Source organism: Poecile atricapillus, chromosome 9 (genome assembly GCF_030490865.1).
Source record: "Poecile atricapillus isolate bPoeAtr1 chromosome 9, bPoeAtr1.hap1, whole genome shotgun sequence".
Taxonomy (NCBI): domain Eukaryota; kingdom Metazoa; phylum Chordata; class Aves; order Passeriformes; family Paridae; genus Poecile; species Poecile atricapillus.
In genome coordinates this window covers 23,874,626-23,890,371 of record NC_081257.1, presented here as the reverse complement: position 1 = coordinate 23,890,371, position 15,746 = coordinate 23,874,626, and the positions used below count along the sequence as shown (strand labels likewise).

The 15,746-nt window shown below is 56.5% G+C and overlaps 1 protein-coding gene across 3 annotated transcripts in view; it reads left to right on the top strand.

Moving 5' to 3' along the window:
- SRGAP3 (SLIT-ROBO Rho GTPase activating protein 3) overlaps window positions 1-11,078 on the top strand; it is an 80,215-nt gene extending 69,137 nt beyond the window's left edge. For 2 of the 3 annotated variants that reach the window (XM_058845418.1, XM_058845417.1), the window contains exons 16-22: window positions 1,124-1,229; window positions 1,448-1,675; window positions 2,598-2,677; window positions 5,307-5,487; window positions 6,011-6,160; window positions 6,566-6,893; window positions 8,171-11,078. In XM_058845418.1, coding sequence (XP_058701401.1) covers window positions 1,124-1,229; window positions 1,448-1,675; window positions 2,598-2,677; window positions 5,307-5,487; window positions 6,011-6,160; window positions 6,566-6,893; window positions 8,171-8,887 — 1,790 coding nt within the window. In that variant the 3' untranslated portion in view covers window positions 8,888-11,078. Of the gene's footprint in view, window positions 1-1,123; window positions 1,230-1,447; window positions 1,676-2,597; window positions 2,678-5,306; window positions 5,488-6,010; window positions 6,165-6,565; window positions 6,894-8,170 lie in introns of those variants that run through there. The other variant, XM_058845419.1, reaches the window with a different exon arrangement.
- The last annotated feature ends 4,668 nt before the right edge of the window (window positions 11,079-15,746 follow it).

Below are 15,746 nucleotides of genomic sequence, written 5' to 3'. Positions count from 1 at the left end.
TTTGTGGAGAAGTGGGTGGGATGAGAGAAGCACTGAATGGGGGCAGGTGCACCTGAGCTTGCAGACAGGGGTTTCTGCTCTGGGGAGGGTGGCACGTGGGCAGTGGGAGCTGTTGGGATGTCAGGAGTGTGCACCGGCAGCACTGCGGGGACAGAGAGGGGAAATGACTTCTCTGGGGGGAACAAAGGAGGCAAAATGAGCTTGATGTTTCAGAGGTGATGGAAGTGCTGCCCATTTTGGCTACAGGTTACAGGAGAGATGCTGGGGTTGTTTGGGGTTGGGGTGTCTCAGCTGTAGGGGCACCAGTGGGGGAACTGCTCAAGGTCTTGTCTCAGGTTCACTGCCCGTGGTGCTTTCACCCCTTCTGAGTGTGCATGTTCATAACTGCTGGGGTCTAGTGATGCTGAGGTGATACCTGGAGGGCACTGGCACAGGGATGGGCTTGTTCCAGAGCAGAAGAATGTGTTCTGATTTCTCAAGAACAGTTGTTTTATGTGGTAGATTTAGGAAATACAGTTTTGATGTGTAAAGCAGCACAGCACACGAGACAGACAAGGGAAGTCTGATGGCAGCTCTGAGCTCTGCACTCCTGTGGAGAGCAGTGAATCTCAAAGTACTGACTCAGCACTGGTTCAGCTAACCTATTTCCTAGGAATTTCTAGTTCCTATTCAGAGCAATAGGAGACAGGAATGGAGGGGCTCTGAAGGATCCAGTGCATAACTCAGAAGGGTAACCTGAATAAGAACCTCATTTAAAAATCTGCCCTAGAAAATCAAGCAGCGCTCTGTTTTCAGTGCCACATTGACTCAGGCTTTTGAGGAACAGAGGAGTTGTTGAGGAATGAAATGAATAATGCATAAACATTTCTTTTAAAAATAAGCCCATGGAAATGTCTTTATTTGCTGTTGGTACTGCATCTGAACAGAAGAGTTCCCTGCTGGAGCATCAGTGTCCCCCATTCTCTTCCTGCATCTCAGTACCAAGCTCACGGATGACCTCTGGAGACAGGCTTTTGTTTTCCTTGCTTACTGGGCCACTAGATCTGGGACAAGTCCCTCTGGTGCTGAGCTGTCTGGTCCTGAAAAGGTTTTTAAAGATGTGCTTTCTATTTATGTGTTCCAGAAATTGAGAACCCTACAGAGAGAGTGCACCAGATCCAGCAGATCATTGTCACTCTGCCTCGGGCTGTCATCGTGGTCATGAGATACCTCTTTGCTTTCCTTAACCAGTGAGTCTGTTTTCCTGCTTCACCAAGTTCCTCCTTGCTGTCCCTTTTGCCCGGGCTTTGCTGCATGAGCCCTTTGTGGTGTTGCCATGGGCAGCTGTGCTTTGGTTGTTGCCCAGCCTGGTGGCTGTGTGCCCGGGAGGGGCAGCCCGGGGCGCTGGGGCTGTGCTGGCAGCTGTTCCCAGCCAGGCACGGCAGCTCCCTCACTCGTGTGCTTGCAGCTTGTCACAGTACAGTGATGAGAACATGATGGATCCCTACAACCTGGCCATCTGCTTCGGGCCCACGCTGATGCACATTCCTGACGGGCAGGATCCGGTGTCCTGCCAGGCCCATGTCAATGAGGTCATCAAAACCATCATCATTCACCACGAGGGCATCTTCCCCAGCCACCGAGAGCTGGAAGGGCCTGTCTACGAGAAGTGCATGACCGGAGGGGAGGAGTACTGGTGAGCTCTGCAGGGTTCCTGCCTACAAACACCTTCATCAGGCCAAGAGGCTCTTGCACACTGAAGCATTTGATTTAATCTTACCAGTCAAAACAGACAGTTTCACCAGGTGTTTCATTTTCTTGTGCTTACTCATAAGTTATAAACCTTGGTAAAAAACATCAGAGGAAACTTTTTCCAGTGCAAATACTAATACTGAGGAAAATTTTTTGAGCTGCAGATCCACAGAAGTGTGTTCAGCAAAACAGAATTTTAGGTAAATTCTATCCAAATTTATACTAGGCTGGAAATTTTGAGTAAGGACCCATAGTTCCATCATAATTTTCTGGTTGGATGAAATCCTTTGGCCCAAGGTTAACCCAAACCTTCCAGTTCCCTTTGTTGCTGGAATTCTAACCAAGCATTCAGGTCTGGGTTTAACAAACCAAGATCAGAAACAGACTTGAACTGATTTTCTACAAGTTTCATCCATTCCTGAGACCTCACCATGCCTGACACTAGTCATATGCCACCCTCCTTCCTGGTGCAGCAGAGGAGCAAAAGCTCACTGTGAATTAGGGAATGGGACATTTAACTTGGTGTCACTTTGTGTTAATTTTGCCAAACTCTGCTAAGGACACAAGAGCCAGCAGAATGTGACATTCTGGGCCTGGTGACCGTGGTGTGTCTGCTGTTCTCTGTTTGGGATCTGCTGTGATTAGAAATCATAGCATCAGAGAGTCACAAATCACAGAATTAGTTAGGCTGGGAAAGACCTCCAAGGCTGAGTCCAATCTTTGACCAAACACCACCTTATCACCTAGACACGTCCAGTTGTTTCTTGTACAGCTCCAGAGATGGGGACTCCAGCACCCCGGGCAGCGTTAGGTGTGCTGGGTGCTTTGGTGTCATTCTCTGTGTGACACCGCTGTGTTCCCTGCAGTGACAGCCCACACAGCGAGCCGGGCACCATCGATGAGGTGGACCACGACAACGGGACAGAGCCACACACCAGCGACGATGGTGAGCAGGACATGAGCAGGGGCTGGCTCTGTGCAGCAGAGCTGTGCTTGCAGGAGAGCAGCAAGCACTGCAGGGCAGAGGCTGCACGGGCTGGCTGCTGGCAGAGCTGGGCTGGGCTGGGCTGGAGCAGGAGGCAGAGCTGGGCTGGAGCAGGAGGCAGAGCTGGGCTGGGCTGGAGCAGGAGGCAGAGCTGGGCTGGAGCAGGAGGCAGTGATGGGCTGGAGCAGGAGGCAGAGCTGGGCTGGGCTGGGCTGGAGCAGGAGGCAGTGATGGGCTGGAGCAGGAGGCAGAGCTGGGCTGGAGCAGGAGGCAGTGATGGGCTGGAGCAGGAGGCAGAGCTGGGCTGGAGCTGGAGGCAGAGCTGGGCTGGAGCAGGAGGCAGTGATGGGCTGGAGCAGGAGGCAGAGCTGGGCTGGAGCAGGAGGCAGTGATGGGCTGGAGCAGGAGCAGGAGGCAGAGCTGGGCTGGAGCAGGAGGCAGAGCTGGGCTGGGCTGGGCTGGGCTGGAGCAGGAGGCAGAGCTGGGCTGGAGCAGGAGGCAGAGCTGGGCTGGGCTGGGCTGGAGCAGGAGGCAGTGATGGGCTGGAGCAGGAGCACAAGGCAGAGCTGGGCTGGGCTGGAGCAGGAGGCAGCCCTGGGCTTCCCACGTGCCAGCAGCACCAGCTGTGAGGCAGGAGTTTGGGAAATGCCGCTGGCACTGCTGTGGGACAGGGAACCAAGGCAGGGCTTGCTGTGTTGGAAAGGCCCTGGGGTGCTGAGCACCTTCTGCCTCTGACAGCTGCTGCTGCCCTGGCTGTGTCCTGCCTCAGCAGAACAAATCTGCCTTGTGAGACTGCACCGAGGAGGAAGGGATCACCTGGAACACGGGGTGAGCCTGGGTGGCTCCAGGCACAGGGAAGGGCACAGGGAAGGGCACACGAGGCCAGGTGGCTCCAGGCACAGGGAAGGGCACAGGGAAGGGCACAGGGAAGGGCACACGAGGCCAGGTGGCTCCAGGCACAGGGAAGGGCACAGGGAAGGCTGGGTGGCTCCAGGCACAGGGAAGGGCACGTGGGGCTGGGCAGCTCCAGGCTTGCTCTCAGCTCAAGGCAGGAGCCCACAGGCCTGGCAAAGGGAGGCAAAGGAGCTGCTGTGCAGCCAATTTCACACTTGGGTGGCCACGTTAATGGCTCTGATTGGGTTTTCCTAGTGATTAACTGTGGTGCCAAGTGTAGAGCAGAGGAGTGGCTGTATTTTGTGGGTTTACATATTCCCTCTCCCCCTTGCCCTGCATACACCCCATGGTGGTAGCCCAGCATTGTGTCAGGGCTGTGGCAGGAGCCCTCCTGGCTCTGTTTCCTCCAGAACACTCTGTATTGATCCCCCTGTGGTGTTCCCACACACTCTGCCCTCATGTGGGGTTGCTTAAGGTGGGGAAGATGAATTTGCTGAAGTGGCCTGGCCTGTCCCAGGTGGGGCTGGAATGGGGCAAGGGTCAGATGCAGCATCTCCCGTGTCCTCCTTTGGTGTCCCCTCCTCCATGTGGGTTTGGTCCCTGAGCAGTGTGGGGTCACACTCAGTGATGAGGCACACGTCAGTGACGAGGCAGAGCAAGGTTCCATGTTTAGTGAGAATAAGGCAGATCTGGAGGAACTGGCCAGGCTTGCCCTGTTTTGCTTTGTAATTTTCTGTCTGCCCGTCTCCAGGTGGGGATTGAAAGGCTCCACTGTCTCAGATAATCAGGGCATGTTAATGTTCCAGCAGTGGCAGGGGTGGCTGGGGAGTGGCAGCAGTCTGTCACCCAAGGGAGGCTGGGTCACTCTGGAATGAGGAGAGAGACACTGTTGCTGCTTTGCAGTTGTTTGCAATGGTTCCTTTAGGATTCAGTGTTCCCCAGCTGGAAACAGATCTGTGTAGGAGCCAGGCTCTTTCACAGGTGCCACTGGGTGCCCCAGCAGCTCCTGCTGTCACTCCCTTGGCCAGAGGCTTAAGAGGACCCTGGTGTGCTCATGACTTTCCCAAGTGCAGTTCTGCCTCAGCCCTCCTGTGTTTTGGGCCCTGAGCTCCCAGTTTGTGAATCATGGGTGTTTGGTAGAGCTCACATCAGGAAAAGTGGGGAACAGTGAGGCAGAGTGCTGCAGATGGCACAGTGCAGAGCAGCTGCCTGGCTGGAGCTGCTATCGTTATCTCCATGGGGATCCCCAAAGGGGCATTAGTTGCTCATCAATAATTCAGGCCAAACTGTCTCCAGGATAAGGAAGGGGAAGAGAAGGTAAGGTGGGGTTTGATTGCAGCATCTGACACTGCTTTGACAAAATCTCAGGCTGGAGGATAATGGGGTTCTGTAACCAAAGGTGGAAAATGGGAATGTGGGTGAGGATGCCGTATGCACAGAGGGAGATTGCTGCTGCTCCCCATCTGTTTTGGAGCTGTTTGCAGTTACTGATAGTTTGTGAGTCTGAGAGAGGTCCCAGAAAGCCTGGAGCAACAGGAATTGATGAGTCTGAAAACAAGAAGGCTTGTGCTCAGTGTGAGGTGCTCTGGGGACAGGCAGCAGCACTGGTGCTCTGGTGAGATGGCTCTGGAGGCTTCAGCCTCCCTTGTGTGGCTGAACTGAGCTGCCTCTCTCGCTGTGCCTCTCTCCTGTGCAGAGGTGGAGCAGATCGAAGCCATAGCCAAGTTTGACTACATTGGACGATCTCCACGGGAGCTCTCCTTCAAGAAAGGGGCCTCGCTCCTGCTGTACCATCGGGCATCGGAGGACTGGTGGGAAGGGAGACACAACGGGGTGGATGGGCTCATTCCCCACCAGTACATCGTGGTGCAAGACATGTGAGTAAAGTGAGGCTTGTTAAAATCATATACTTGCACAAGGTCCACTTCAGTCACCTGAAATAATCAGTTGGTTTTGCTGAGGTTTAATGACTTTGGTGAGAAGTCTGGGCCTGTTCATTTATCCCTCTCAATGAATTGGTTCCATTTGTTTCACATTTGGGCTGATAAAGACCAGTATTAAACACTGTACCTCAGTGTACCTGGACCCCATCTCTCATTGACTCCCCAGTGTGGTGTGACCCAGCCTTACCTGGATTGTTTGGGTGCTCACCTGGGCTGTGAGCAGATCCCAGGGCCCTTGGCAGGTGCTGCTTCTCTTCCAAGTGCTGTGTCTGGAGTCATCAGTGGCAGCCACATCCCAGGGGATGGGGAGGCGGGGGTGCACTGTTCCCAAGGGAAGTGGTGGCCTTGGTGCAGCTCCTTGTTAACAAAGCGTGGAGCTGCTGAAGTGCTGATGTTCAGATGGACGTGGCACCAGGAATGGCACAGCCCTGTCACTGCTGAGGTTTGCTTTCCCTAGGGATGACGCCTTCTCCGACAGCCTGAGCCAGAAGGCCGACAGCGAGGCGAGCAGCGGGCCACTGCTGGATGATAAAGCCTCCTCCAAGAACGACATCCAGTCACCCACAGATCATATCATGGACTATGGCTTTGGGGGAGTGATGGGCAGGTAACTCCCATATTCCTGTGGCTGGAGGTGGTTGCTGTCGCAGGTGTGGGCAGTCGGTGCGTGGGGTAGGGCAGGATGGGAGGGAAAGCTCTAGTAAGCACTGCAGGGGATTTCATCTGCACTGCTAATGGGGATTTAACATTTACAGAAGATATAGCGGGGCCCTGAGCAGCCTGGGATAGTGGAGGTGTCCCTGCCCATGGCAGGGGGTTGAAACAAGATGAACTTTGAGGTCCCTTCCAACCCAAGCTACTCCTACGATTTGATGCTGTCCCTTTCTTGGTGCTGGCTAAGATGCATGAGCCTTCTGAAGCCAGAAGGAGTTTGGTGTGAGCTGAGCTCGGGGCTGAGGGGTGTGGTGGGGCTGGCAGACGCTGACCTGCTGTCGTGCTGCGTTCTTTGCAGAGTGAGGTTGAGGTCTGATGGTGCAGCCATCCCCCGGCGCCGCAGCGGGGGGGACACCCACAGCCCACCCCGAGGGATGGGGCCTGGCATGGACACCCCTCCTCGAGCAGCAGCCTGCCCCAGCAGCCCCCACAAGATCCCCCTCAACAGGGGCAGGATGGAGAGTCCCGAGAAGCGCAGGATGGCGACGTTCGGCAGCGCGGGCAGCATCAATTTCCCAGACAGGAAGGCCCTGGCTGACAGCCACCCACTGAGATCGACCTGTGGATCCACCCGGCACAGCAGCCTGGGAGATCAGAAATCCCTGGAAGCAGAAGCTCTTGCTGAGGTCAGAGGGCTGGGAAGGGACCAAAAGGCTGAGGGGGAGCTGGGGGCACTGGGGAGTGCCTGGAGCCCCCTCACCCCCGATGCTGTTACACTGCCGCTGTCACTCCCAGCTCTCTTGGCTTGTTCTTGTAAAAGGTGCTCACCCTGCTGATGTGAATTTTCACCTTGAAGCCTGTGGGGCTGCTGGGCTTGGGAGTCCTGAGGCTTCTCTGGGAGAATATTTTCACTCATCAGCTTAGGAGATTAATAGAATGAACTGGTGCTAACTTGATAGTTCTTTCCCTGCAGCTGATCCTTTGAACATTACCTGAGGCTCACTGAGCATTTTGTAGGTGTTATAAAATTAAGGGCCTGTCTACACCAGGACAGCATTAACTAGAGTGACTTTCCAAACAATTGACTCTGGTGCCTTAAATTGCTTCTCTGATGGTCTTGCTGAGTTAGTTGCCTTATTGAGTTAAGGTGGATTTAAGCAAAGTCAAACTAGGACCTCTCCATTTGTGCAGGAGACCCCAGCACTGCAGCTGTAGGCAGTAGCTATTTCCCTGGATCACCTTCTGGGGGATCCCTGTGGGCAGATTGTGGGGCCTGGAGTGAGGGACTGGAGCCAGTCTCTGCTCAGCTGCCTCAGGCCTTGTTGCTGCCTCTTGTATATCCACGGCGAGCTGCTGTTGTGCCACTCACTCCATAAACGTCCCTGTGTGTGTCCCTGCCACGTGCCATCGTCCTGTGAGCACAGGGACAGCAGAGGCCCCGTGCATCCAGCAGAGGCTGCGGGGCCTCTTCTGTGAGGAAAAGCCAGCCCCAGTGCTGTGGGGGAGCTGTGTGAGCAGGCTGGTGTTCACCTGGTCACTCTGGTGCTCACCTGGTCACTCTGGTGTTCACCTGGTCACTCCTGGTGTTCACCCCATCAGTCCTGGTGTTCACCTGGTCACTCCTGGTGTTCACCTGGTCACTCCTGGTGTTCACCTGGTCACTCCTGGTGCTCACCTGGTCACTCCTGGTGTTCACCTGGTCACTCCTGGTGTTCACCTGGTCACTCCTGGTGCTCCTTTGTGCCCTTTGGAGCTGGTGACTGAGCTCCTGCTGACCTGGGGAGCATAGGACACCCTTGTGCAGCCGGTTTGGGCTTCACACTTCTCCCAAAGCTCCTGTTTTCCCTGGGAGCTCTCAGATCAGAGGTCCCCTGTGCAGATGCTCATGGCAGGGTGGTGGGGTGGAGCGCAGGAGTGCAGGTGGTGCTGTGGCACAGCGCTAACGCTCCTTTGGCATTCGCAGCACATCGAGAAGACCATGAGCACGGCGCTGAACGAGCTGCGGGAGCTGGAGAGGCAGAACACGGCCAAGCAGGCGCCCGACGTGGTGCTGGACACGCTGGAGCCCATGAAGAACCCCCCGATGGGCGCCGCCAACTCGGAGCCGGCCAGCCCCCTGCACACCATCCTGATCCGGGACCCCGACGCGGCCATGCGGCGCAGCAGCAGCTCCACCACCGAGATGATGACCACCTTCAAGCCGGCGCTGTCGGCCCGGCTGGCCGGGGCGCAGCTGCGGCCGCCGCCCATGCGGCCGGTGCGGCCGGTGGTGCAGCACCGCTCCAGCAGCAGCAGCAGCTCGGGGGTGGGCAGCCCCGCCGTCACCCCCCACCGAGAAGCTCTTCCCCAGCAGCTCGGCAGACAAATCGGGCACCATGTAGGCTGGGCACGGGGACCGCGGCGGGAGCGGGGCGGGCGCGGGGAGCCTCGGCGGGCGGGCGCGGGCTCGGAGCCCTGCTGGGGAGCCTCTGTGGAAGGAAACAGGCGTGGGGCCCGGGCCTGGTGCTGTACATACGTGTGTGTGTATGTACATAGGTGTGCACGCACCCCATCCATGCAGAAACGCTTCCCGAGCTTGCAGTCCTACGGCAGGAGGAGATGGCAGGTCTACGTGTTGGCACTGGAGAACTCACTCGGTGTAGAAGTATATAGTAGAAACAAAGTGTACAGAATTCAGTGACTTTTAAAAACAGTAGATTTACCTCAGAAACTGGCTCTGAAATGTCCTCTCTTGAGGCAGTGGGTTGGTCTGGGTTTCCAAGGCTGGCTGTGTGCTCCTGGAAGCCCACGCTGCAGCAGCTGTGCGTCAAGCAATACAAGGCCATCCTAGAATTTATTTTCTGTACCTCTTGGCATCGAAAAAACAAAAGGGATGGGAATACAGTGGGGTCTGTTCACTGCTGGGCTGTGGAGAAGAGCTGGAAATCCATACATTGACCGTGTGTGTCCGACCAGCTGGAGCTTTTCCAGTCCTGAATCCTGAGATGTCTTCATGTGCCCGTGGTGCCCTGGCAGCAGGGACAAAGCAGGGTGTGTGCCACAGATGGGAATGGAGTGAAGTGAGTGCCATGAGTGGGACAGAGTGAGGTGTGTGTGCCACACCCTGTGCAGGAGGAGGACGCTGCGCTGCACCCCGACCGTGGAACGCTGCTGCTCTGCAAGTTTTCAGGGTGAACAAGGACTAGTGACCAAACCTGTGTAAAGCATGGAGTAACTTACAGAGTTTGGAGTCTTCATCTCCCTTTCCCCTTTTCCTTTTTTTTTTTTAAATCCAAACCCAACCCAATGGTCTCTGAAGAATCAGGCCTGAGCAGTGAGGAGGGGTCTCGGGTCAGAGTGGTTGTTCTGCATGAGAAGCATGAGCCGTGTTTGACCGCATCAGATGCAAAACTGATCTGATGGGTGACACTTTGCACTTTCTGTACTGTACCATACAATACAACTGTTCGAGTTTATGCAAAGGAATCTACATTTTGTCTTACCCAGAGGAAAAGATAGGCAGAAGGCTGGGGATTGCATGGTCCTGTGTGATAATCCAGACTCCTCTGTAAGCACTGAATCCAGGATGCTCCGTGCTTCTCCTGCAGCTTTTCCTTGTACAGATTGCCATGCAATGCCCCATGGTTTGATTTGGCACTTCCCCATGGCCACATGCTAATGTCTCCTAATGCTCATCCTTCCTCCCTGCTATCTCCTGATCCTGCTGCTCTGTGCCTGGGCAAAGACACCTGCAGGCCCTCCTGACACCCAGCAGCCACCCGCCCTGCCTGGGGCTTTGCTTTGTCCCCCCCTTCATGTTCCTCATCTCTCCAGCGCTGCTGTGGACCCCAGGCCAAGCAGCCTGACTTCCAGAAGGCAGTGGAGGCACTGAGCAGGGTGGCAGAACCTGTCAGTCCTGCAGTGATTTGTGGGGAGCTCACAGCTCAGACTGCCTGTACATTCACACCTGAACCTCTGTACCTCCATGCTTGTACTTCCACAGCTGCACCCCATATCTGCCCCGCCCCATATCTGCCCCACCCCATAGCTGCCCAACCCCATAGCTGCCCCCCATAGCTGCACCCCATAGCTGCACCCCATAGCTGCCCCCCACAGCTGCCCCCCACAGCTGCCCCTGTGTGCCAGGCACAGAGCTGATGCCATTGGGACCGGCTGGTGCCCGTCCTGTGCCCACCCCTCGTGTCCCCTCACGCCCCGCTCTGCCAGCCCTGTAAATATTGCTGTACTTGCTTAACTGCTCGAAAGTAACTGTTAACCTGTAAACTGTACAAAAATAGGCTAAAATTAGATGAAGCCGATGCCACTCAACAAATCTTTGCACTTAGTAGGTAGCTCAATGTAAAAATAAACCCAGTAATAATAATAGTAATCCCGAAGGGAAGCGAAGCCGCCGGCACCCCTCGCAGAGCCCGTGGGGAGCAGCTCTGCCCATGTCCCTCCCTGTCGCTCTGGCAGGGCAGACGCTGTGTGTGCTTGTCTGTGAACGTCCTCAGCGTTTGTGATGACCACAATTGGTTCATGTTGGTGTTTATTTCTCCATCATCCCCCTTTCCTGGCACAGCCCCTGGCCACTGCCCGGCCTGGCGCAGCGGCTGCAGATGCTCAGCCAGGCTGGGCTGGTCAGGGACCTGTGCTGGGGAGGGAAGGACCCATTTGGCACGAGTGCTGTGTATCCATTGCCAATAATTATTACTTTTGTTTCCATTTAGTTCCTGGAGAACGTTTACTTTGCCAGTTTTCTGTTTTTTATATGCTTTCTGAGATGACTTGAGAGCAAACCCATCTTCATTAGGGGTTTTATTTCCTCCCTTCTTTTGACCACACGGTACAAATTCCAGTGTCTTTCTATTAAATTATTGCCTTTCGTTTTCCTTTGTTTTGTTTTGTTGTGGGTTTTTAATACAATTGTTTTCTTATCTTTAAGTGCCTTTTTGAGCACCAAAACAAACGGTTGGAGTTCAGGCCTGGGGGCTGTGCACACATGGGTTTGTCTGGGCAGTTGTGTTGTGCTGGGGTGATTGTTTTTAAAGTCCTTCCATTTTTCTGTTTAATGAGAAGGGAACCAAGACTTTTTGTTGGAGAATAAACTCCCCCTTTGTAATATGGTATTCCAAGTGTAGTTTTAACTACTGTAAATTTAAGGGAAGAAATGTATTTTTCTGTAAGCGAACTTGGCACAAAATTGAACCACATACATTGTAGGAGCATCATAACTGGAACTCACTCACGGTTTGTGAGTGACTGACTCCAATCCTCGGTCCCTCCCTGAGGGCACAGACTGTGTGTGGGCTTCAGAGTTCACAGAACTTCACTGTGACAGCCAGGGCCGAGCTGCCACTGGAGCCAGGTGGGGTGAGCTGTGCCCCCGGCCCGCGGAGGGCGGCTGCTCAGGGCAGCTCTGCTGTGCAGCGCAGAGCGAGCGCTGATCTGGGCTTGGCTCCACTGCCCTGCCCCATCCAGCCCATCCCAGCCATGGCCCTGCCCTGTCCATCCATCCATCCATCCCAGCCATGGCCCTGCCCTGTCCATCCATCCATCCCAGCCATGGCCCTGCCCTGTCCATCCATCCATCCCAGCCATGGCCCTGCCCTGTCCATCCATCCCAGCCATGGCCCTGCCCTGTCCATCCATCCCAGCCATGGCCCTGCCCTGTCCATCCATCCCAGCCATGGTCCTGCTCCATCCATCCCAGCCATGGCCCTACCCTATCCATCCTGGCCGTGGCTCTGCCCTGTCCATCCTGTCCATCCCACCCATGGCCCTGCCCTGTCCATCCATCCCAGCCATGGTCCTGCCCTGTCCATCCATCCCAGCCATGGTCCTGCCCTGTCCATCCATCCATCCATCCCAGCCATGGTCCTGTCCTGTCCATCCATCCCAGCCATGGCCCTGCCCTGTCCATCCATCCCAGCCATGGTCCCGCTCCATCCATCCATCCATCCATCCATCCATCCATCCATCCATCCATCCATCCATCCATCCATCCATCCCAGCCATGGCCCTGCCCCATCCATCCATCCATCCATCCATCCATCCATCCATCCATCCATCCATCCATCCCAGCCATGGCCCTGCCTTGCCCCCTCCATCCATCCCAGCCATGGCCCTGCCCTGTCCCTCCATCCCAGCCATGGTCCTGCTCCATCCATCCATCCCAGCCATGGCCCTGCCCTGTCCATCCTGTCCATCCCAGCCATGGTCCTGCTCCATCCATCCATCCCAGCCATGGCCCTGCCCTGTCCATCCATCCCAGCCATGGTCCCGCTCCATCCATCCATCCATCCATCCATCCATCCATCCATCCATCCATCCATCCATCCATCCATCCATCCCAGCCATGGCCCTGCCCCATCCATCCATCCATCCATCCATCCATCCATCCATCCATCCATCCATCCATCCCAGCCATGGCCCTGCCTTGCCCCCTCCATCCATCCCAGCCATGGCCCTGCCCTGTCCCTCCATCCCAGCCATGGTCCTGCTCCATCCATCCATCCCAGCCATGGCCCTGCCCTGTCCATCCTGTCCATCCCAGCCATGGTCCTGCTCCATCCATCCATCCCAGCCATGGCCCTGCCCTGTCCATCCATCCATCCCAGCCATGGTCCTGCTCCATCCATCCCACCCATGGCCCTGCCCTGTCCATCCTGTCCATCCTGTCCATCCCAGCCATGGTCCTGCTCCATCCATCCATCCCAGCCATGGCCCTGCCCTGTCCATCCATCCCAGCCATGGCCCTACCCTGTCCATCCTGGCCGTGGCTCTGCCCTGTCCATCCCGTCCATCCCACCCATGGCCCTGCTCTGTCCATCCTGTCCATCCCACCCATGGCCCTGCTCTGTCCATCCTGTCCATCCCACCCATGGCCCTGCTCTGTCCATCCTGTCCATCCTGTCCATCCCACCCATGGCCCTGCTCTGTCCATCCTGTCCATCCCACCCATGGGCCTGCTCTGTCCATCCTGTCCATCACAGCCGTGGTCCATCCTGTCCATCCATCCATCCATCCATCCGTGGTCCTGCCGCGGTGCTGCTGGGGAGTGCGGTGGCACCGCGGTGTCACTGTGGCCCTGCCAGGACAGACCCCAGCGCCTGAGCGCTCCCGGGGCGGCGATGACTGCACTTTGTCCCTTAGGCTGAAGTCCCTGGTCGGTGGTTTTTGTATGCCAGGAATGTTATTTAAGTAGCAGTGTTGTGGTTCCCGTGGGGCGGCTGTAGATGTCCCGAGTCTGATTTGCTTTGCGTGGCTGGGCTGCGAGGTGCGGTGGGGACGGGGTTGGTTTTGCCGGGAGGCCGTGGGACACCGCCGGCTGCTGCCCACTGTACCGGTCATCCTCCTCCTCCTCTTCCTCCTCTGGTGTTGTCTCTGTAACGTATGGTGAGATGCCGTCAGCTAGAGTGTCTGAGTGGGTCCTCGTGTGTGCTGGTGATGCCATGTAGATGAAGCCACTGGTTGAGTGTGGACTCATCCTGTTGAATAAACTGCTTAACTTTTCTCAGAAACGTTGTCTGTGGTTTCAGGAGATCTGCTGCCTCTTCCCCTCACCTTCCTACATCCCACAGCATCCTGCCCTGCCTGGGCAATACAGACTGGCTCGTGCCCCTGCAGCCGGGCTTTGGGGCTGTTTATGGCTGCTGAGGGGATAAAAAACTCAGATTCTAAACAAACAGAGCCCTTGGGAGCCAGGCTGTGAGGAGCTGTGCTGGACTCAGGTTGGGTTATCTCTTCCCGTTGTTTTTCCTTTTTTTGCTGCTGATTCACGACTTCGCTTTGCTCCCATCCTGGCAGTGTGGAGAGGCAGAGCCCTCCCTGATTGCTCCTGTCACCCATGCTCGAGGCGGGGCAGCTGCAGACACAGCTGGGGATGCTCCAGCAGGGTCTGGGGGGCCATGAGCGGGGGGAGGACCGGGTAAAGCTGCAGCTGGGGCTGGACCTGCATCACTCCGGCTTAAACACGGCCGATGGGCTCGGCCTCAGGGGGAGCGCAGGGTGGGCTCTGCCAGCTGCGCCCTGCTCACAGCCTCTCCTCAGCACGGACAGCAGCCGGCAGCAGCGGGGTGCGGCTCTGGCACACCCGATACCCACCGGGGCAGCATCCCGGGCCGGGAGCTCCCGGGTACCGCCCGGGGGAGAGCCCGGGGTGGCTGCAGCCGGTCCTGGGGAGGAGACGTGTGGGGGAGCAGGGCCCTGGCCAGGCCCTGGGGGTGCCAGCTGTGTGCGACCCCTGTGAGGCCTCTGTGGTGTGTCCAGGTGTGTCCAGCTGTGTTCCAGCTGTGCTCAGTGTGTTCCAGCTGTGCTCCGTGTGTTCCAGCTGTGCTCCGTGTGTTCCAGCTGTGCTCACTGTGTTCCAGCTGTGCTCCGTGTGTTCCAGCTGTGCCCCGTGTGTTCCAGCTGTGCTCACTGTGTTCCAGATGTGCTCGCTGTGTTCCAGCTGTGCTCGGTGTGTTCCAGCTGTGCTCCGTGTGTTCCAGCTGTGCCCCGTGTGTTCCAGCTGTGCCCCGTGTGTTCCAGCTGTGCTCCGTGTGTTCCAGCTGTGCTCCGTGTGTTCCAGCTGTGCTCGGTGTGTTCCAGATGTGCTCGGTGTGTTCCAGCTGTGCTCCGTGTGTTCCAGCTGTGCTCTTTGTGTTCCAGCTGTGCTCGGTGTGTTCCAGCTGTGCTCCGTGTGTTCCAGCTGTGCTCTGTGTGTTCCAGCTGTGCTCGGTGTGTTTCAGATGTGCTCGGTGTGTTCCAGCTGTGCTCGGTGTGTTCCAGCTGTGCTCGCTGTGTTCCAGATGTGCTCGGTGTGTTCCAGCTGTGCTCGGTGTGTTCCAGCTGTGCTCCGTGTGTTCCAGCTGTGCTCGGTGTGTTCCAGCTGTGCTCGGTGTGTTCCAGCTGTGCTCCGTGTGTTCCAGCTGTGCTCGGTGTGTTCCAGCTGTGCTCCGTGTGTTCCAGCTGTGCTCCGTGTGTTCCAGCTGTGCTCGGTGTGTTCCAGCTGTGCTCGGTGTGTTCCAGCTGTGCTCCGTGTGTTCCAGCTGTGCTCCGTGTGTTCCAGCTGTGCTCGGTGTGTTCCAGCTGTGCTCCGTGTCCCGCTCGTCCCGCGCTGCCGGGCCCGGTCCCCGCCGTGTCCGCCCGCTGCCGGCAGAGGGCAGCAGCGCCCCGCGCGGGGAGGGGGCACCGCATCTTTCCCTTTCCTTTCCTTTCCTTTCCTTTCCTTTCCTTTCCTTTCCTTTCCTTTCCTTTCCTTTCCTTTCCTTTCCTTTCCTTTCCTTTCCTTTCCTTTCCTTTCCTTTCCTTTCCTTTCCTTTCCTTTCCTTTCCTTTCCTTTCCTTTCCTTTCCTTTCCTTTCCTTTCCTTTCCTTTCCTTTCCTTTCCTTTCCTTTCCTTTCCTTTCCTTTCCCTTCCCTTCCCTTCCCTTCCCTTCCCTTCCCTTCCCTTCCCTTCCCTTCCCTTCCCTTCCCTTCCCTTCCCTTCCCTTCCCTTCCCTTCCCTTCCCTTCCCTTCCCTTCCCTTCCCTTCCCTTCCCCTTCCCTTCCCTTCCCTTCCCTTCCCTTCCCTTCCCC